Here is a 22499-nt window from a genome sequence, read left to right as displayed (position 1 = left end):
GTATCTCGCGAAGCGCTGAGCACTGAAACACACGCAGGTGGTGGATGAACGCGAGAATTACCTGTGACCGTGTGCTTTAACGTGTTTCACATCAGTCTCTTAAACACCAGTGACATTCAATTAGTCATGATTCAAACCCAAACTAAATAAACATGACAAGCAAAAAATTACGGGCCCGAAACAATGACATGGTTCAAATATAAAAGCATCTCACAGGCTAGTGGTTAAATCACTGACAGATTTATCAGCGGAAAGGAAAAATGATGGCAGACAAGAACACGAGTGACATGAGCCTTCCATGATGCTGGAGGCAAATGCACATCATCGCTGTCCATTAAGAGCTGCAAAGGCTTTAACATAAAGGCGCAAAACTGGACACTGTATCTGTGAGAAAATATAACACTTCAATCAAGATTTAAAATTTAACAGCATCATCTCCAGGGGGATTTTACTTTGCCTCATTACTGATGCTCCCAATAAAGTGAGAAACAGGAAAAGCACAACAACATTTGAAGCTAGAACAGTGATGAGAAATACTTATATAATATTTACATAGAAACTATTGAGACCAGAAAAACACCGGTTGAAAGGGACCAACAGGCCACAGACAAACGCATTAGTGCACGTGAAAGGCTCTAAAACACACCGAGCAGAGCTGCATGTCGAGCAACGTGATGCGTTGGTTCTGTGAGGACGGGGGGAGACACTGAAACAAATCCAGAAGGGAAAAAACAGGCTGGAGCTCCTACAGCACCACCAACAAACCGGAGCGCTGATGCCTTCACGGACAGGAGATGTTCCAGTCTGAACCAGGTCACCGACCTCCCACACTGAAACAATGCGGCTCCAGCAAAATGTTTAAAAGCTATAAATCAATAAAACAGTAAAAACAGTCATTGACTGAGCTGCTGTGTCCAAACATTAACCAGATATGAGAAGATTAAACAAAGTGTGGGTCGAACCTCTTGGACGTCACATACAGTTAAATTCCTGGTTGGATCCAGGTTCAGGGATTAACTTGCTCCCAGGGAAGGAAACGCTGACAACCGTGAGCTTGTGTTTGGTTGGAACACACCGATCTTTTCTTGACCCTCACTGTAAATCAGTTTTCCATATGGCAGAAGGAGCAGCTCTGAGAGACTCCCATTCACACAGACGTCTGTCTGTCGCAGTGTCGACTTACACCGTTACACGTGAGGACGCTGCATGGTTCACTGTGTCTGGAGCACATGTGCAGCCGATACGTCCTGGATCTAATGGTTAATACACAACTATCCTCAACTAAGGAGCCCACAAACACACGCAGGTGATTCCTGTGTTTTCACATACACACGCTCTCTCTTGCTTTGCAGCTCACGTCAATAACGGCTTCATTCTGCGGTTGTGCGTCTCCATAGAAACGGTAAGAGCAGAAGAGGAAAACATGAGCTCTCACATAAAAACACGAGGTACAGTCCAGGCTGAAGGATGTTCCCAAAGCTCTAATTAGCATAGTGACCCTGCAGTGTCCTGTGGTGCACGCGTTCACTGTGGACACGGCTCCAGCAGACAGACTCAGGCCTGTAAAACACAGTCCAACAGCATCAAAAGGCTCATTCAAACTGTGGACTACGCTCCAGCGACTTAACATCACAATGAACCTCAAAATATGAGCGAAATCCTTGGAGGTGAATGCTACTTGTCATCTATCTTCAGAGAACGTGGACCTTTCCAGTATTTTTCGGCACAAGGAATTTCAGGCTGCAGCTCAGGAGGAAATAATTAAATCCACAGAGAGCGTGTGCACACGTCATCTTATATTGTGTTCTGGTGTATGAGCTTCGCAGAGGCTTCCAGGTTTGCTCCTGGCTTTGAGCTGGCTACAAGAAATCTACACAACCAAATGAATGTAAATTGCTTCAGGGAACATCAGTTTAGTCTTTAACATGAAGAGACACACAGACGCGTAACGTTAATCAGTCTGCAGCAGAGCAGGAGCCACTCAACCCTGTGGGTCCTTCAGGACCATGTGCACGCGAGGCGCCTACAGTCCATCCCCCGCTCCACTCAAGCACCGCTACCTTGTTGCTCCGTTTCCCTCTCTGCTGTCTGGCAGACAGGGAAGCGAACTGGCCGTTGTAAATGTCCTGTAAATTACTTCTCTTTCCAGTCTTTAAAAAAAAAAACTCCTTTCCTACGAAGACTTGTTAATAAATATGTTAATAAAAATGAAATGTGTGGAAAGAAGAGTTTAAATTTGAGCATCTTTGTTCCTGACTTTCCATTAACAGCTACATAAAAAACAATCATTTTGTTCACAACTTAGTTCCCGCTGTTAACAAACGTTAACGTACTGCACCTCAACACAGAAAACATTTATCTAAACCTCTGGACAAATAAAAAAAACTCAGGAGTTACACAAATGCTGACATGGGTTTGCAAAAATTAAGATTTGAAGGTCATTGTGGAATATTTTACAGTTATGACACATTTCCAAAAAAACCTAGTGGGATAAATTTGACAGAAAATAGAAAGACTCATTCTTATGTTAATAATTTGAATGAACTTAACTTTCGGGGCTTCTGAAGCTCTAGTATTTTAATATATTTGATCAGCACTACTGTACATGTAAACACAGCTCAGTGTGTATCTGCCCCCTCCTGATCTGGCACAGCTAAGCTACAGGCCACGGACCTGAGCGCATGGAATTCTCCAACAGAAGCAGCTCTCCCCAGTTCCAATTACAATGACTGAATTAAATCTAAATGAAGAAGGTAAAGCCAAGTCCTACCATTGAGAAAAAGCTCTTCTTGCATCGCTTGTCTGGCAGCGGGAGAGAAACAGCGCTTCTTCAACCAGTCTGGATCGAACACACTGTTGTGCTGGTCAGTCCACACGACGGACACCTGTGGAGGAACCAGAGGTACACCCATAAAGTACTCCCATGAAGTACACCCATAAAGTACTCTCATGAAGTACTCCCATGAGGTACACCCATAAAGTACTCTCATACAGTACACCCATGAAGTACTCCCATAAAGTACTCTCATACAGTACACCCATGAAGTACTCCCATAAAGTACTCTCATGAAGTACACCCATGCGGTACACCCATAAAGTACACCCATGAGTACTCACATGAAGTACACCCATGCGGTACACCCATAAAGTACACCCATGCGGTACACCCATGAAGTACTCTCATGAAGTACTCTCATACGGTACACCCATGCACTACCATGAAGCCCTTTGTCCAAACTTCTCATTCTCCGCACCCCCCACCCTTTAAAGAAGTTGAACCATTACGCATTCTTACCAACAGACACAGATACTCACAGGCGAACGTTGCTGCCTCTGCTCTAGTATTTCTGTAGCCATAGGCTATAGAAGCCTAGAACCACAAAATATAATCTCATGGACGCATCTGATTATCAGTATAACAAAAATAGAAAACTAATGGGTTTAAAAACAATGTAAAGTGACAGAAAGCTGCAACTGGCATTTATTATAATAACAGATCTGAACTGCTGTTTATTCATATAAACATGGTTCTAAATGAGTGGATGGAGGACAAATCTCCTCTGCTGCATGGACAATATATGTGAACAAGATAATGTTTATTATTATTACTACTATGATAAGAGATCCAGGTTAGACTTACTGTATTCTTGAATAATCCATAAACCAAGGACAGGTACTAAGAAGACGTATTCTCCACAATGGGCTGTTTTACAGTTTTCTCGTCATCATAATGATGATATAGTAGACAAGGTTAAAATGTGAGCATTTGGGTTTGAGTAGTGTCTGGGATTAGTCTTTTTAATTGGTGGGAAATTTAATCATTGCCTTCTTTTGAAATACACTTACTTTATTGTCGTTGGTGACCTCCACCACGTTGACGCCTGTGTAGATATCAAGATCGGACATCAAAAGCTTTCGGGCCTTAGCCGACTGCAGCGTACACTGTGGACACTGGCAGTTGTCTCTTAGCCACGTAAACGGATACAGGCTTTGACCTCCATCCTCCCACTCCACCTCCATCAACCTCTTGTCGTCCAGAGCGCGGACGTGCCTCACTGAGAGCCGAGCCAGAGGGAGGGAGGCTGACCCCAGTGTGTGCTGCCTGCGAAGCTGCACCGCAGCCCGACCGGAGGGTAGTGGACCTGGTGTACGACGAGCCCTCAGAGCCTGGCAGGCCATGGCAGAGGTGCTCCTCTGCAGGGCAGGCGGAGCAAAGCGGGCAAATTTACTCATCCACATTTCCAGTTGGTTCCCTCGTAGTAACAAGATCAGATCAGAGAGGTCCCCAGCTCTGTATTTAAACAAGAGGAAGGGAATAAGTTGAGAAAAAGTATGTTAATTATTTTAAAACCTTGCCCTTATACAGTTACAAATTGAAAAGAGTCAGTTAATTAGTTACCTAAATACCATATTATTCAAGTACACCTTAAATAATCAAGTGCATTGAGTACATCATGAAGCAGTCAGAGCCACCCACTGACATGCGAAAGTCATACATTTTAATCCGTATCATTTTCATATCATTTAAGTTCTTCTTCTAGGTTGTGCCAAGTTTGTTGGCTACAGTTTAGATGGACGTTTACTACAGGCTTTGGGGTTTGTGAGCGGACGCCAGCTAGAGGAATTTATCAAGCCTGGCCTGCTGAGTGTGTATTGGTTGGATCTGGGCAAAGCTACAGCAGCATTCTTACAATGTAGACACTGGCAAAGTGTAGTGTGATCCAAAATCCTCCACCTCGGTTCAGTTTGCCTGAACTGTTTCTCTGTCAAGCTGAGGCCAAGTTGTTTTGTCTGATCAACATGCCAACAGTTTCACGATTTAGAAAAACAGCCCAACCGAACATCCCCTTTGCTAAAAATGTTAAACATCCTGCACATCCCAGAGAGAAGAAGAGAAGAAGTGATTTAAATGCTGAATGCTAATGTGGACAAGTCAGTAGTAGGAGATAAGCTGTGCTGCTTTAGAAAGTAAAGTAATGACTTATTTGTTTCTTGAGAAGCTTTAGGAACTGTGAAAGTAAAGCAGGGTGTATACACAAACATACTGAAGAGCCAGAACTGATTTTAAGACTGACATGAGCAGAACATTCTCTCCTGAACAGGTAAGAATCAGCTTTATCACACGCTACTACTAAGAATAATTAATTATTAGTTCTGGCACTCAGGACCCTTTGTTGTTTATCAGGGCTTCATGTCACAGCTGATGACATCATAACTAGTGGCTGGTGCTATTGGGTCAGCATTAAACGCTATGACCTTTAGCGTTAGCACCAGAGCACCTCCCTCTGCCTCTGGTACAGCATCAGCAGCATCTGTCTAGACCTCATGTCTCCTCGATGACAGTGAGGGCACTTCATTACTTCACAGCTGAGACAAACACCGCTCCATCGAGTACACGTGGAAGGATTTGTACTTCACCTGTGGTTCCTGTCCTGGCTACTGCTGATTAGCTTGGCCAGGTGTCAGTTGGATTTTCCAGCTGCTGATTGACTGAACACCTGATCAAGGTAATGAGTGGCAGCTGTCTGGCACATTGGTTAGACTCTAACCAATAAGTGTAACTGTACCAGACAGTTACGTTAAGATGAACTTTGAGCACAAGAAAGAAGTCTGTTTCCCTTCTGGATGAGTTAATGAAGAACCTGTTTGGGAACACGTTGACTGAAGACTCCTACTAGAAAGAGCTTATTAAACGGTAGCATCAGTACAACAGGTGGGTTGGTTTGTTTGTTTGATTGTTTGTTTGTCAACACAACAACGTGTCCATCTAACACAAGCACACGTCGCTTCTCGTGTTCACGCAGTTTCAGTGTCAAACTGGGGTTTAGCCTGAGCTAAACCTGCAGCTAGCTGCTAGCTAGTCACCAAACCCCCGCCTCGCCACCTCCTAGCTGCCCGAACGGAGCGCTTCTCCGGCTTCGCCTTAAACTTCGCATTTCAACGTACGTTCTGTCAGTCACCTGAACTCCAGACGACGGCTCCTCTTCGCCGCTGTGGTCCCCGCGTCAACGCAAACGCCGGCTGCCTGTCACTGGGAGAGGAAGTGGGTGAAGGGTCGACCGGGTGACGTCACGGCTGCACGTGCGTCGTTTACTCCGCTCCTATGCGAACGGCGCGTGAACAAACACGCGCGTATATATCTATAAACGTAATAAAGTCACATCCTACAATTTAATTCTAAAAATTTTAGTCATAATCAGTCACGAACCACTGATTAATGAACCTGACCACCACCATTGGTTAAATAATACTTAGAATATTTATGTAAAGCACATTTGTTTATTCACATAAACAAGCCAAACAGAGCCAAGATCAAGGGTGTTGGTTTTATGTAACACTCGTTTCATTAAATGACACAGTATAGAGCGCTGTTTACTTAAAGCCTCCCGATAGTGATGCAGCTTGTTACATAAAACCTTTTCCACTGCTCGATAACAGCTATCAGTTTCTTCTAAAGGAAACATCCGTGCCCTTTCATAAAGAAGCTCAGGCCACGGGTCCTCTCTGTTTTATGTGACTGCATATTTATCAGTGACCTCACTGAACCAGTGAACGGTGGCACTCGACTGCAGGTTACGTAACCCACATCTGCAGGGATGTGGAACCTCAACACACTATTTCAGAAAAAAGCTCCTTTAGCGCCCGGAAGAAGCAAGCGGTTTGGAAGGTCCAAAATACCAGCAGCACAGAACCATGTTTGTGTTCCTCAGAAACACTAACAAGCAGCTTCTTTGTTGGAGGCGCTCATAATTAGAGGCCACTGACTGAGTGTATAATCCACAGCAGATCTGAAAAGCTCGTAAAGCAAACACAGAGGGCAACTATGTCATTTTGAGCCACGCGGTGATACAGTGGAGTTTACATCCCAGCGGTCATAAATACCACTGTCTGAGCAGCAGAGAGAGGAGCCTGTCAGCACGCAATCATCTCATTTTCCATCAATAACTTCAAGAAACGATGATTTTTTTCCGCCTGAGAAGAATCTTCTCAAGATCTTGAACTATTTTCTACAGAACCTCATCTGTAAGAAACAAACTCTGGCAACAGCGCTGTACTTCAGAGATAAACACTTTATTTGAGAAGTCACATCCTTTAAAAACGTAGTGTTTTACATGGACGTCCACGAGTGCTGCCTGCAGTCTTTACACCGCTCCACATATCTCACATCGATAGATATCTGTCGCTCTATTGCAATTCTTTACATAACACAAATACATATTTAGGTGTTCTGTAATAAAGATAATGCCACTCACAGTATTTACTTATGTCTAATAATGCACCGTATATTTACATGATTATACTGTCTGTGCAGATCAGCACAGCGAAGGCCTTGCATTTGAAGCCAGGCCACAACTTTTAGCACCAAAACAGTGAAGAAGTGTGCAAAGTGTGCCAGCCTGGAAATGCAACGCACAACAATACAAATACAAAATACATGTGTATGCGTAAACATTCTTTGGTATAACTAGAAACATTCATCTTTAGTGTCAGGATGAGGAAAAAAGCACTGAAGCATTTCTTTGGAAGCGATCACTGTGGTCGGTTTAGTACAGTGACGGAACTATTTACAGAGAGCTCTCAGAAATAGTGGACTCACGGCATACGTTCAGAGGCCCAGGTTTCAACTTCTGCCACAATAAAACAAAGTACTGGGAAATTATGTTTGTCGATAATGAAATCACTAATTGGAAACTATAATTTCCTAGATATGATTTCTTTCCGGCGCCGGTGTTGAGGGGAAGCGGACCTCCGCAGCGCTGTATAATTTCAAATGGAGCCTGTTTCATTAAAACTGTAGAAATAAATAAATAAATAAGCCACTTGAGCCCTGGTTTGTTGAACCTACTGAAGCAGCCGAGCGTCACAGGCTGCAGCGCCGTCTTTGGGCCGGAGTCCGTCTGACTGATACCTGCTGCTGTCGATCACATCTGATCACATCTGATCGACAGCAATGATCCACTCATACGAGCTTCCTGCAGCTTTGGGGTTCAGAGGCTCCGACGTCTGCTTCATGGGGGGGACGGTTCTGGTCAGTTACTGCCTCTTTTTGTGGTTATGCTCCGCTTTAAATTCCACAACCTCATTTATAGATAAAAGCTATTGAACTCCCGATCATTTCGATTGCGAGCGGCCGTTGGACGCCTCAGGACTTCATGTACTCGTTCTTCAGTCTGCTCAGCCGCGTCCCGTGGCTGCGGACGATCAGCGACAGCAGCTCGTGCTTGTCCTTCAGACCCGCAGAGATGTCCAGCGTGTCCTTCAGCGCGTCGCGCGTGTGCGCGATCATGGCGAGGCAGTGGTCGCTGAGCCGGTGCTCCTCCTTCAGCTCGCTCTCCTGGCTCTGCTGGAACTTCACCTCCAGCTCCAGCAGCGACTTCTCCGAGTGGCCGAAGGCCTCGCGGATCTGGCCCGTCTCGCGCCGCAGGTACCGCCCGTAGCTGTCGTCCCCGTCCAGGTCGTAGGAGATGCTCCTCCCGACGCCCTCCAGGACCCGCGCCGCGTCCTCGATCTGCCTCTGGACGATGGTGAAGTCGTCGCGAATCACCGCGTCCTGGTCCTCGTCCAGGCTGCACTTGCGCTCGTCGGTCATTTTGAACAGCATCTGGCACTTCTCCGGGTCGTCGTTGTCCTCGTAGTCCCCGTCCGGGACGAAGTAGTGGTGGAAGGTCCCGTTCGACATCTCCGGGTGTAAAGGTCCGCTGAAAAACGCCGCGCACCGCGACAGCGACAGCATCCCGGCGCACAGGAGCACGTGAAGCAGAACCATGGCGCAGAACCGCACGCTCACTAGTGACTCACAGGCGTCAGGGTTCGGTTGATGAAGCGTCAGCCACAAACACGCACATTTCAGGCAGCTGTCCGCGTCCAAACGGCTCCGGGCCGCGTCCTGCTCGGTGCCGTTCGTCCGAACTGATCCGAAGCGCGTTCCTCTCCTGCTTCAGTCGAACCCGACGCCTTTCATCCCCGCCGAGGTTCTGCGCGGATTCTCCGTCTGAAAGCCTGGTTCCGAGCCGGTTCCTGACTTCCCCCGGCGCCTTAAACGCAACATCTGGACGCCCCCGGAACCGCGCGGGGCTTTTCAGCTAATAATAGGCCGCCTCTCAAATTACAGCCCTCCGTCACGTTAAAGGCTGCGTCGAGTCCGGAGCAGCGGCCGAACGGAAACCTTCACACTGAACAGAACGGGCCCAAAGCAGAGCAGATCCAGGCCCGGATGATAATAAATGGTTCGGTTGTTTTGGAGTTTGTTGTCTTTCACTGTTTTATGCTAATTGAACCATCAATTAACGGTTACACAGTAAATATATAAACACACTGAACAACTGTCAGTGTTTCTAACGTACAAGAAAACTAACATCTAAACTACTTCTTCCACGTTCACCTGTCAAATATGTCTGATAGAATCTGTAAAACTCTTTTTAGGGTTTAAAATGACAACACAACTCCGTGTAAAACACGGTCGGTTTGAATTGTGTAAAAACGGCTTCCTCCAGCGCGACCACCTGTTTTTCACTCACCTCCTGGCATCAAACGACGAGTCTGCAGCAGAAACACGTGACGCCACCTGTTGGACGCTCAGAACACCTTTTCGGGCCCATTTGGCAAATTAAAAACTGTGAGCGGAACGTTTAACGTGATCGGCCAAGAAAGTGGAAGTAAATGAGGACGTTGCATTAGAGCCTGTGATGTGCGTCGTCTGCTCTGAGGGAGTCATTAAAGCTGATGTGGTCGTCTCATAACAGCAATGATGTGCTCTGCATGTGAGACCTGCACCTTTATTAGAAACTGCAGAGCCAAACGCAGCAGAGGAACGCGCTGTGACCCGAGTGCAGCCGAGCGTCTGCATCTGCAGACATTGTCCTGCAGCAGAGCCTCACTGGGCGTCAGGCAGCATGGAGTAATGTTATGGCTTTGGGGAGTGTCGTTGTGGCACGATTGCATTTACATTCAATCATTGTGAAGAGAAGACGCGCTCCACCTACTCACACAGGACAATGTGGTAAAAATACAGGCCTTTCTGCACCGAGGCTGGATGGAAAAACACACAAAGCCACATACAGTATTTCCTCCCTCCGTTCTGAGCTGATGAAACGTCTCAATGCAGGAAAATAGGATTTAACAATGCACAGGGATTTGGAGCACTACAAATATGAGCGAGATCACATCCGACCACCAGATTAGATGAAGTTTAGACGTTTCCAAACTGAGGTTACCTCATAGTGAGCAGGCAACCCGCTGCTCAAGGGCACAGCAACCAGGCGAATCCAGTGTCTGTGTGAGGAGGTCAAGGCAGTGGTTCCGATGGACGGGGGACGTCAGAAGCGGTCAGAAGTGGCTCTACAGACCTTTATTTTGTAGTAGACACCAATGAATTCAATCCCAATTAGGTGAACGTGCAGTAAAACCTGTGTCCAATGCTACGACTTTCTGCCACGTTCCCTCAGGCTCATTTAATTAGACGTAACTAAAACTCTGCCTAAAACTCTGCTGTGATGTTTTTGGCTGCTCTGCGTCTTATTTTGAAACTCCAAACCACAGAGTGATGACCCGTCACCCCCGGGACGACAGGCGCTGCCAGTGACATCATACCTTATGTGCTTTTCTAAGACTCTTTCTGAGCAGCAGCTCAGGGCCTGAAACAGAAATTCACGCTTATCCTTTTTCATTATCAGTAGTTTCCCAGTGAGGCTTCTTCTGTATCTCCTCACAGACTGCGGCCAAAGTGTTGAGATAAAACATCAGCCACACACTCAGCGCTAAAAATGCATAGCTTTGTCAAAGGGAGCGAAACCAGAAGTGGTGCACGTCTCCTCTCTGAGACCCCGTCCTCCCTCCTCACAGCTGCAGAAACGCTGGACCTGTTCCACCTCCTCCACCCGGCCACACGCAGAACTCTGGTGCGTGAACACGGAACAACGGGCCTGAAGCGCCGCCGTGTCGCTCGCAGCTCCGGTCCACGCCGTGTCCCAGCACAGTGTGAAGAACCCCACAGGGACGTGAGGACCATGGCAGCATCGCGTGAAGTGGACCCACCCGGTCCGGTATCGGGTCTGTTCCTGTATGTTTGCTCCGGTCCAAAGTAAATTCTATGTGGATGGTTTTTGTCGACCTCTGACTTCAGTGATGAAATCATTTACTATTCAGACCCTTAATATGAATTTTTGTGCATTTACTCGTCCTGCACCTTTTCTATCCATCTGAACCACTGCTCCAACACACACATTTGTCTGTTGAAAGGAAAGTGCCACAAACGGAAACATTCAATTCCGATGAAAACTGAAAGCGCTGTAATGATTATTGGTCACAACAGAAGGAATGATGTCACTGCAGAGCCGACCAGATATGATTAGCAAACGCTAGCATGCTAACACCACGAACCTTCACTGGTCAGTATTTTATCGTCCTGTTTGAAGGTTGTGCACGTTAGAACCGACCCCATCGCGCGTTCGCTTCCGCTGCTGCTTCGGTGACGGCTGTTTGTGTTCGGCTCTCGTCTGATTCATATTTATTTCATCCTCCTCCTCTCCTGTCTCTGCTCATGCTCACAGTTTGCCCCAACTCTAATGAAGTTATTTCTCTCCAGCTTGAGATAATGGGCCAAGAACAACCCATTTGTCTGCGTTCTCCACGTCCGCATCATTACAGCAGGCGTTTCCGGGCGGCTGCTGATTCATTTTCCCGGCGCCGTTCGCATCTGAAGGCGCTAATGTGGAGCCACGTTGACGCTCTGATGTTTATCAGCATTTTCATCACCGCGAGATTGATGGAAGCGAACTGTGCGTTTTTCTCCAAACATTAGGTAGAGGCCCCAGGAGAGGAGCGAGATGTGATTAATTAGTGGAGCGCTGTCTGTAATCGTGTGTGACATCTGGGAGCGAGCGTTTTGTCGCCGCCTCCATTTATGAGTCGTCCTCTGAAGGCGGAGACGGCCTCCGTCCATTTGGTTTGACAACGGACGGACGCAGCCGAGCTCAGATCACTTGATGAAGCAGCGATGGGTTGAGATCGTTGAGGACGTGTTCTCCCCCTCACGGCCTGTGGACGTGCTGAAGTCGTGGACTCCGTTCTCCGCGTTTTCCACGGCCTGTTTTGAATCACGGCCTCTTCCCCGCGGCCACGGCTGCAGCTGCTTCTTTTCAGGCTGACGCATCCTCTGCCTCGCTGTGTAAAACAGACGTGGTTCTGACTAATGGAGAGTGGAGCACGGACCGGTGCTGGCGCCGGGCCCGTGCATGTGTGGGTCGACTGATCCGCGAACCTCACGCGAACCGCTTTTTACGCCAGGAAAGAACTGGATTCAGGGCAGAGGCTGTTTCATCATCATTGATTCTGCAGTGAACAACAATTATCACAGTGCTTTCAGTTTCCGCTTCCGTTTGTGGCACTTTCCTTTCAAACGGCCAGATCTCAGTGTGGATGTGAGTTCTGTGGTCGTCAGAACAAACATTTCCTGGGGTCTGAATGACATCAGTGCTGCACATGGAGGCTGAAGCAGAGTAAACACACGTCAAAGCTGAGCTGCAGTGAAAGTCTGGCAAAGTACCATCCGTGTAACTTGACACAGTTATTTGTAAGCAGCGATTGAATAGTAGCTTCCTAATCAGTGAGCGAGGATTTTATCGGCCAGAGTCCGGCTGTTTCCAGCCCAAGTCTAAACTACCGGAGCCTTTGAGCTGATGGGGGAGAGCAGCAGTCCCCTCACGGTATCAGGTTATTTTCCAGAACCTCGGACTCGCTGTGGAAATCCTGTGATCAGAAACAGGGACGACTACAGCACGATGTGACAGGCAGCCGTCAGCGCTGATGAACGACGCTGGGCGGCGACAAGCCGTTCATCTCAGTCATCGAGACTCAGATGATGTGATTGATTATAGTGTGAATCCTGAACAAACCAATTTAAAGCTAATTACAACGCTGGTGCACGATTTATATCTTCTCTCCACTCTCTCCAGTAACTTATAATTAGTACGAAGTCCTTTATTTCATTACTTCTGCACAAACCTTAGCCTCCGTTTATTAAGGCCACTGACCTTCACCTGCTGAATTAACGTCGCTACCAAAGAAATGGAAGCCATTTAAGAAGTTATTAAGAAAATATGCACGTTGTCTTCTGTCGATGACATAACAGACCTTGTACTCGGTCCAATCATGACTTCAACCATTTAACTACATAATTGCAGCCATAAAAGCCACAACAAAGGACCTTTGCTAAGATTTTGTATAAAGGAACATTTGAAGTTAAATTGGTAGCAGCTCTGAGATAAATCCCTGCTAGTCCTCCTTCTAATAGAGTTCATTTGTAGTTTATATAATGATTCTTGTTATTTTAAATGCAGCCACTGACGAATGTGAGTTAAGGGAGCGACAGTAACAGAAAAAAAACATGTTTCCAAGAACAGATTAAAGGCAGCGTAGAGGGCAGCGAACTGGAAAGGGAATTAAAACGCAGCCCTTTCTCAAAGCAGAGATGAGCCTGAAGCGTGACCTTCTCCCATCGCAAACCTGCAGCCTATAGCATCAGGAGAGCTATAATCATAAAATGATTATGACTGCGTATGCAGTCAGGGATGGCGTCATTTGCTACATGTCTCATTCAGCAGATAATGACTTCAGGGACTCTGGAGGTATAAATAATGCACCAGCCCATTCGAAACACAAGGAATTTGGGAAAATAAACATGCACAGCAGCCAGAGTATACTGGAAAAATCACTTTTATGATGAAAACTGTTACCAGGGTGACTCAAGAGCCAAAAAACGCTGAATGTTGCTTTTCTGCTCATCAGAAGAACTGGCGAGGCTCGAACCTCCCAACAGCAAAATGCGTCTACATATGTTGAAGCTTGGAAATAAAACGCATGCAGAGAAAATGTCTCCCACTTTTATGCACAGATGCAAATCTGATCCTTTATCCAGCAACACGGCACCGAGGAGATGCCCCAGACGCCCTCCTGAGGCAACATCTGCCCAGATGTTACTCCAGGATTTGAATCATTCCTTCACTGAGATCTGATGATTTGAGGTCTCTGAGCCTTTGTGAACAGCGTCTATGCAGAGCATAATTATGAAGTTTACTGAGAAACAGAATGAAGTATGAGAATAAAGCCACTGGAGCCGCGCCGCTCAGCGCGAGCGGAGCCGCTCTGAGTGGGTGTTTGCAGCAGCAGAGGCCTCGGCTTCTATTCGGGAGCGTGGTGTCATCTTTTAAACAACGGCCGAGTTCAGAGAGTTTGTTTCAAGAGGTTTGACTCTGATGACCTGAAAATAAAACCTGAGCCGAAACAAGAAACAAACGCATCCAGAGATCCATCACTTCCCTCACGCTGTCGGACACATTTGACCATTTACACCAACGTACAGTAACAGGCTGAATATTACTGGTCATGATCAACGCTCATCTTACAGCCGGTGTGAAGCATACAGAGGTTTTTCAATGTATGGGCTGAAAATAAGGATGTGAGTCAGATTCAGAGGAGAACGGGCTAAAAACCCGAGCAGCTTAGGATGATTGAGTGGAGCGCAGTGAACTGGCCTGTTGGACCGATACCAAGCGTAGAATCAAACAGGAGCCACTCCAGGCTGCGTTAGGTGACTGACAGGCCGACCGGACCTGAGCCCAGCTGCTCCAACGTGGCAGCGCTGGTTGGGTCCAGACGCGACTCGGCCCAGTCGCTGCTGCAGAGGCTGGATGAGACCTGCGTCCAAACATCACGGAGGCCACATCTGTGTTCTTCATGTTCCCGGAGCTCGCTTTTATTTATTAGCGCAGCGTGCACTTCATGCTGTTGCTACGGCAACCAGAGCAGACAGAGGTTGACGCTGGCTGAACCAGGAACATGGTCACAAATGGTCAAAAAATGTGATCTGAACATGCACTGATTTAACCAAATGGGGGAAACATAGATGATTTAACAGCTTCTACGTGTGAGTCCAGCAGAACCTGCTGCAACCTCACACACTGCACAGCATCAGCTTCAATGTTGCTCCACACGCAGTCATCTGCACGTCCTCGTGTCGGTCCCAGCACAGACGACGCTGTGTCAAACGCTCCAGAGCAGCTAATTCATCAAAGATGTGAGAATGCGAAACATGCTGTGGACGATGACGTTACGATGGAAAGAAGCCACAATCTAAACAGTCGCCTCCAGCGGCACCGACCGATCTGAGCCCGGCCTCTAAACGCAGCTCCGTCCACTGGAGGCTCCACTGGTGCTGCTTTTATTTTAAAACACTAGTTGTAAAGGTTTCGCTGAAATGAGCAGATGTTTTCTAACGCAAACCCGACCACGGACGCAAACTCCACACAAAACCAGGATAAGCAGCCCTCAGAGAAGAGCAAATCTGAATGTGCACATCCTCCCGACAACTGGACCAACTGCAGCCGCCGGTGAAGATTACGGGAAATGATTGAAAGCTCCAGAGCCGCTTTTAAATGCACCTTGTGCTGAGATTGTCCTGTCAGCCAATAGTGTTGCCATGAATAATGCAGCCGCTCTGATCCCCTGCTCAGAGCCACTGAGGAACATAAACACCCCGACATGCTGAGAATATCACTGGGATTAGCTGGAGCGTTTATCTGCTGGTGGCTCTGTAGAGGCACCAGGCGGGTTCTGGCCGGGGTTCTGAAGCACCAGGCGGGTTCTGTCCCCAAACACGACATGCAGACGTCTGAGGAAATGTGGAGTCCTAAACTTTTACTCTCTTAAACATTGATGGCCCGCGACCGTTAATGAGGAACGTCACCGGTGAAAGTAAATCTGTTTTACTGCCGAATCGAAGCTGAAAACCCAGACTATAACAACTTTATTCCTCCCCTCCGAGCAGCTGAGATATAGGATCCGCTGCTGGCAAATAAAACCCGGCGGTGAACACTGTCCACGGACCCGTTGTTAAGCCAGTATTAGTGGAAGGGAGGCAAAAGTCAAGTGATGCTGCAGCGAAACGACGGCGGGGCTTTGATGGCGATCCGTGCTTCTACTGCTGCAGCAGGTGATTTCAGCAAAGGTCACGACGGAGGAGCTGAAGTGTGGAGACCCCCACCCTCAGACCCAGCAGAACCGGCCTCGGCCCGATTCACCCACCGACACAAGCAGCGCGTTGCTGCCGGGTGCGATCGCTTTGTGTTGGATGTGGAACCGTTGCCAAGACGACTGCAGCATCTACGAAGTGAGCTCATGGTTGTGGAACGAGATGTTGAGGCTTCTGATTCTCTGCCACACGGTCGCTCACTTCGGCGCGCGTGTTTTCCACATGCTGTAAGCCGTTTGTGTGGCAGCTGGCAGGACGGCTGAGGCGGTGCCGTAATCTCTGGACCGCGCTGCCGGGCCTCTGCCTGGTGCCGGGCCTCCACTCGCTCACAGGCACTTTGTGTCTGGGCGGCTCGTTTGTTTCTGGGGCGTTAAAACGGGCCTGATCCGAATCCTCTGAACCAAGGAACCCCTGCGGCGGCTAGAACCCTACTGCAGGGGTTCTAGCTGCTGCAGGGGTTCTAGCTGCTGCAGGGGCTTTAGCTGTCACAGCGGTCCTACAAAGGCTGGGTTCTAGCTGCTGCAGCGGTTCTAGCTGGGTTCTAGCCGCTGCAGGGGTACTAGCTGCTGCAGAGGTTCTAGTCTCCGCAGCAGTTCTAGCTGGGTTCTAGCTGGGTTCTAGCTGCCGCAGGGGTTCTAGCTGCTGCAGAGGTTCTAGTCTCCGCAGCAGTTCTAGCTGGGTTCTAGCTGGGTTCTAGCTGCCGCAGGGGTTCTAGCTGCTGCAGGGGTTCTAGTCTCTGCAGCGGTTCTAGCTGGGTTCTTGCCATGTTCTAGCTGCTGCAGGGGTTCTATCTTGGTTCTAGCCACGGCAGCGGTCCTAGCTGCTGCAGGGGTTCTAGTCTCTGCAGTGGTTCTAGTCTCTGCAGTGGTTCTAGCTGGGTTTTAGCCGGGTTCTAGCCGCTGCAGGGGTTCTACCTGTAGCTGCTGCAGGGGTTCTAGCTGCTGCAGGTGTTCTAGTCTCTGCAGCAGTTCTAGCTGGGTTCTAGCTGCTGCAGGGGTTCTAGTCTCTGCAGCGGTTCTAGCTGGGTTCTTGCCATGTTCTAGCTGCTGCAGGGGTTCTATCTTGGTTCTAGCCACGGCAGCGGTCCTAGCTGCTGCAGGGGTTCTAGTCTCTGCAGTGGTTCTAGTCTCTGCAGTGGTTCTAGCTGGGTTTTAGCCGGGTTCTAGCCGCTGCAGGGGTTCTACCTGTAGCTGCTGCAGGTGTTCTAGCTGCTGCAGGTGTTCTAGTCTCTGCAGCAGTTCTAGCTGGGTTCTAGCTGCTGCAGGGGCTCTAGTCTCTGCAGCGGTTCTAGCTGGGTTTTAGCCGGGTTCTAGCGGCTGCAGGGGTTCTAGCTGGGTTCTAGCTGGGTTTTAGCCGGGTTCTAGCCGCTGCAGGGGTTCTACCTGTAGCTGCTGCAGGGGTTCTAGCTGCTGCAGGGGCTCTAGTCTCTGCAGTGGTTCTAGCTGGGTTTTAGCCGGGTTCTAGCGGGTGCAGGGGTTCTACCTGGGTTTTAGCCAGGCTCTAGCCGCTGCAGGGGTTCTAGCTGGGTTCTAGCCAGGCTCTAGCCGCTGCAGGGGTTCTAGCTGGGTTCTAGCCGCCGCAGGGGTTCTAGACGGGTTCTAGCCGCCGCAGCGGTCCCAGCTCTAGAACCGGCTCCTGCAGCCTCTGGGGTTGAGCCAACGGTCAAGGCAGCGCCACTTTTCCATATGCGGTTCCTTACATAAGACCTGTGTGAGAAGCTGTGTGTGATCCGCTCCGACCACAGAGCAGTTTTATTTTCCAGCTTTCTCTGTGGTCATTAATGTTAAACGCTGGGCTTCTTTTCCAGGCTTCTCTCAGACTGTGCCCACACCTTATTAAACGGATTTAACTGACTGGCGTTCAGCAATTATTACTACTTTAAACTTTGGACCTCATTGTTCTAGTGTCTAGTATCTAGTTTAGTGCTGAAGTTCCAGGAGCCTTTGGTTTTAGGGCTTTTATAATTTTATTTATTTATTTCCAGTGATTTTATTTTGAAGGGGTAGTTAAGGAGCTGAATTCAACGTAGACCTCGAGGCCAAACACCTTCTTATCCTTGGTATAAACACCCACTAATGACAGGCAGCTTAATAATGTGGACTAGTCCTGTACCAGTGCAGTGTTGGGGGTTTAGTGCCATAAAACCAACCGTGTCCCATGACTCGCCGCCGAACGCAGCTCCTTCCGTGCGTCAGACATTTCCTGGACACGACAGACGGTCTGATCTGTGGGCGAAGACGTTCTGGAGGAGTGAGCTGATCTTTGGGCCCCACGTTACCTCTAGACATGTTTTATGGCTTTCTGGCTCATAATGAGTAAAACCTGCCAACAACAAATACACAGAGTCCTTCCTCATGTGTAACAGGGGACGTCCGTACGGACCGGCAGTAGATGCCACTGGGAGCAAACAGACCGCTATGTTTTAATGGCGCTGATAAAGGACTGTGTATTAACAAATACCAGATACTTCATTATCACCACAGCTGGAGTAAGTCAATGCTAATGTTTTAGCCTATAAGCACCATTTTATCAATGATCTTTCTTTCTCCATGGGAATCCGGTGGTTTCATGGTGGTGGTGGTAATTCTAGTCTCACGATGTGATCGGACATTAGCATGAACTGAAGGGTTCAGTATTAATAAAATAAATACCATCTATGTGGAGCATCTTTTGCTGAAGCCAAACGGAAAAAATACTTTCTGCAAACTAAACAGCATGAAAACGTTCATCACAGCCTCCTCCAAGTGGTCGACCTCCAGCACAGATTGGACGCGCTGAGATCCAACTAATGTCAAAGGAACAATGAAATAAATAGAACCAATGTCTTTGTGCATTTTTGTGCAGGTTTTCTTGCTTCTCGTGGCCGCATGCCGATAGTCTGGTTTTTAGGGCGGGAGCCGTTTCAGATCGCGTCTGGATGGTGATGTCATCGGTTCTGCTGCTTTATTCCAAAGAGGCCCGACCCGTGAGGTCATGCTGAAAAGTCTGGGTTCAGACTCCAATTACTGCGAAACCTTCTGTCTGTGTTCGTGCATTCAGTTTCACTTTGCAAAGCTATTATCAATGTTTGCAGCCGCGCACAGCAAAGTTCAGGCTCCTTGTCAGAGATGTTGAGAAACCGTGAGTAATGAGCTGATGGATTCCAGCGAACAGCCAAAAACTGGGCTTCTGTCACGTGTAACAAATGTGTTTGCTTTCAGAAGTCACAGAAGCAGCCAAGTCTGTATTCATTCAGCATTGGCTGCTTAGAGACGGTGATTTCCAGGTTCACAGGTCGGGTTCTAAGGCGAGGAATGGACCCACGGGGAATGGACCCACGAGGAATGGACCCACGGACGCCGGGGCAGCTCCCTCCTGGTCCGACTCGGCCCAGGCCTGTTTGGATCCGGGCTCCGGGTCGGACCCTGCGTGTTACTGCAGACGCAGGCGTCAGGTGTTGACTGTGAAGTAGTGGCTCTAAATGTAACCTGAGGATCAATAAACAGAATAAAGCAGCTGCTTCTGGTTTTTACCCTCTTGAACGCCCTCTTTCTTCAGGTTTCGCGCCTCCGTCTTCCTCCCCGTGTTCAGTGGGTCTTCCTGGCGTCTGCTCATCATCACTGCTCCATGCAGCATTCCCTGGTTCTGACTGTGGCAGCAGCTATGGGCCACAAACAGCTGTTTGCTGGTTCAGACGTCATCGTTAACAACGTGACACAGACACAAATCCAATAAGTGTTCAGGCTCCTTTAGGCCAATTAGCCGCTGCATCACCGTGGTGTAGTTGATCACCTGCTGCTTTCGGATTCTAATTTGCTCTTTCGCTGCTGGTGCATTATTGCCTCTAACTGGCGCCAGCGTCAGCGTCGTTCCTCTTTACTCCTCCACCATCTGTCAGTTCTGTGTTTGGACGAGGAGACAAAGGTTTTCAGCGTGTGGGTTCTGACTGTTTGTGTTCTGTACAGTTTGTTTTCGGGTTCAATGAGTGGTTTCATATATTGGGCTCTGCACTGGTTTCCTGCCGTCCTCCAGCTCGTGTCCTACTTTCTTTCTGCTTGTGCTTGTCTTTATTGTCTCACTGGATGTTTCTTGTTTTAGATCACCTTTAGTTTAATGTGGTGCTAAAAGGCTCATCACGGATCACAGGTGAAGGTGCTGGTTGATGCTGACATCTAGTGGTGGAGCAGCTGCCGTCATGGTAAAAGTGCAACAGAAGGAGGAATAAAAAAATAATAAAGCAAAGGCTGCGTTTCCTTCTCTCCTTAAACTGTCCCTTCGCTCTCCTTAATAGAAGCAGCTCAGTAATTTATCTGATGTGCTAACGTGTAAACAACACTTTGCATTATTTATGGGAGATTTTATCTCTGTGGCAGTAACGAAAACAAATGAGAAGCTCCTCGACGTTAGTTTGATTTGCATTGGGCCTCACTGGGTTTATAGGACGGCGCTAATAATCAGATGTTTGACCTTTGGCGCTTTCTGGGCTTTTATTTATTACCCAGGATGCATCAGGCCAGGCTTTAATTACTCTGCTATTAATGACAGATGGTAATAACACTGTAAACTTGGTCTTCAAAAAATATTCTTGGCTCAGTTTTCCCATGTGTCACATGTTGGCTGTCTAAAAGCAGCTTCTTCCTGTGATCCGCTGCTTTATCCTGATATTTCAGACTTTCTTGTGTCACATCAAAACCATAAAAGTGATGGAAACACTTTCAGTTCTTTAGCTTTTTTTTAGCTTTCACATGATGACAACTCAATAACTTTAAAAGCCATCTTTTAACTGTCCTCAATGTCTTTTTAATAGTTTCTCTTTTTGAACTAAAGTTCAAAACACGTTGGCCGCCATCAGTCAAAGGAAGATTGTGCTATTTAAGGAGAATCTCTAGACATATGGAGCGGAGCTTTTAAAACTCCTGCTCAGCGCAGTCATTCAGACGCATTATGTTTGTTGTCCATTTATCAGTGTCTCATATGAAAGGAAGAACAGACGTCACGTAAAAACACACACGAGCCGAGATGAGACTGACGCACACGCAGACCTTCAGCACAAAAGCATCTGTGCTTTTAGCAAAGTGAAGTGTTTTTAACTTGTACTCATCACTGCGGTATTTGTTTTGTGTACTTGTACACACGCGTTAACACACCCACCTCTAACAAAGGGGTGGATGCAGCAGCAGCTGCAGCGAAGAACGCGCTGCTACTGCACTGTTCTGCCAAAACAAGCTGAGCGTAGAAGCATAGAAATGAAAGGCTTGGTTTGATTTGTCCGAGCGGCGCCGGCTCCTCGCGTTCTTTATGTTAGCGGGGATCACGGCAGCCTGTGGGCGGCTGCGAGGCCTTTATCAGCCGGCGCTGCAGCCTTTTACAGCACACATGCTGCTTATGGCATCACTAATGGGGGGGTTTATGGGGAAGTCAGCAGCCGATGTCTCTGCTCAGTAAACAAAGCGGCTCCAGGTTCAGCTGCGTCTCTGAGCCAGCGTCACATCAGTCAAGACATCAACTCAACCCTTTAGTACTAAAAGAAAACAGCCCATGAGCATCACAACCCTGGAGCCGGTCCCTGAAAACAAGGTGCTGAGTCATCCTGTGGTTCTGGAGGATCCAGGTCGTCCACCGCTGTGTTAACAACACAAAACCCAGTTCCTCCCAAACTGCAGCCAGCCACAAACCTTCTGGGTAAATTAGAGGAAAACATTATTATCCACAATATTGCAGATTTCACTGCACTAAATAATTCAGAACAATAAGATCTGGCCATTCAACATTTCTATTGATTTGTGCTTCTTGTGGGTCACAGTATCCAGTATAATGAGACTGTGTGGGTTCCCATGACTGCCCGTGATGTATCATTTGCTTATAGTTTATTATGAGCTATAATTAGTAGACCTATAAACTGTCCTTGGGCTTCATGTGGGGAATAACCTTGCTCCTGGCTGTGCTCCAGTTAAGCTGTTTACATGCACCTTCATCACCCTGTGACAGAGTCTCTGTGTCCATTAATAATCCAGATTATTTCTGTGCCACCTCAGGTGCAGACCTTAAAGGCCTAAAAGCACCACTGATCACTAAGGAACTGACCTTCTGGCTTGACTGACTGATGTAAATGTGCTGAAAGCTGGTAAACAGTGAGGTCACAGTGACCTGGTTGAGCCACAACCACATCTGAATAGAAAATGAATAGAAATGAACAGTGACACTTTTACATGTCTGCTGTGAAGGAGAGCTTCACCAAACGCCTACAAAGCCTTGGTAAATAAGAGGCAGCCACTCACTTCTGATAAAGACCACGACGCTGCCGTGTGCTGAGTTCACACCACAGTCACAGCATTTCACAGCAGGAGCTAAAGCTGGGAGCAGCATCCAGTTCCCTCGTGCCCTCTGGGCCTCACTAGTTTAAGCCTGTGGCACATCACGCAGCACAGCTGGGCATAGATGTTAATGGGCTGCGGAGAGAAGCCCGACGAGGACGAGGCCACGATGCAGCCGT

The 22499-nt window shown here is 47.9% G+C and overlaps 2 protein-coding genes across 4 annotated transcripts in view; both read right to left on the bottom strand.

The window, feature by feature from the left end:
- bbox1 (butyrobetaine (gamma), 2-oxoglutarate dioxygenase (gamma-butyrobetaine hydroxylase) 1) overlaps window positions 1-22499 on the bottom strand; it is a 95043-nt gene that overhangs the window by 7776 nt on the left and 64768 nt on the right. The window contains exons 1-3 of one of the 3 annotated variants that reach the window (XM_029143522.3): window positions 5961-6116; window positions 3847-4291; window positions 2771-2885 (exon numbers count right to left, since the gene is read on the bottom strand). In XM_029143522.3, coding sequence (XP_028999355.1) covers window positions 2771-2885; window positions 3847-4239 — 508 coding nt within the window. In that variant the 5' untranslated portion in view covers window positions 4240-4291; window positions 5961-6116. Of the gene's footprint in view, window positions 1-2770; window positions 2886-3846; window positions 4292-5946; window positions 6117-22499 lie in introns of those variants that run through there. The other 2 variants (XM_029143521.3, XM_055507574.1) reach the window with 2 other exon arrangements.
- Window positions 7051-9290, bottom strand: fibinb (fin bud initiation factor b). Its single transcript, XM_029143540.3, has one exon. The coding sequence runs from the start codon at window positions 8765-8767 to the stop codon at window positions 8144-8146; it is 624 nt and encodes a 207-aa protein (XP_028999373.1). The 5' UTR covers window positions 8768-9290; the 3' UTR covers window positions 7051-8143.

This window comes from Betta splendens, chromosome 3 (assembly GCF_900634795.4).
Source record: "Betta splendens chromosome 3, fBetSpl5.4, whole genome shotgun sequence".
NCBI classification, from domain to species: domain Eukaryota; kingdom Metazoa; phylum Chordata; class Actinopteri; order Anabantiformes; family Osphronemidae; genus Betta; species Betta splendens.
The sequence above is the reverse complement of the archived record's forward strand: the minus strand, read 5'-3'. Positions and strand labels throughout refer to the sequence as shown.

Bases quoted from the DNA above. Each gene is read 5' to 3' on its own strand.
- fibinb (XM_029143540.3), bottom strand. From the start codon at position 8,767: ATGGTTCTGCTTCACGTGCTCCTGTGCGCCGGGATGCTGTCGCTGTCG.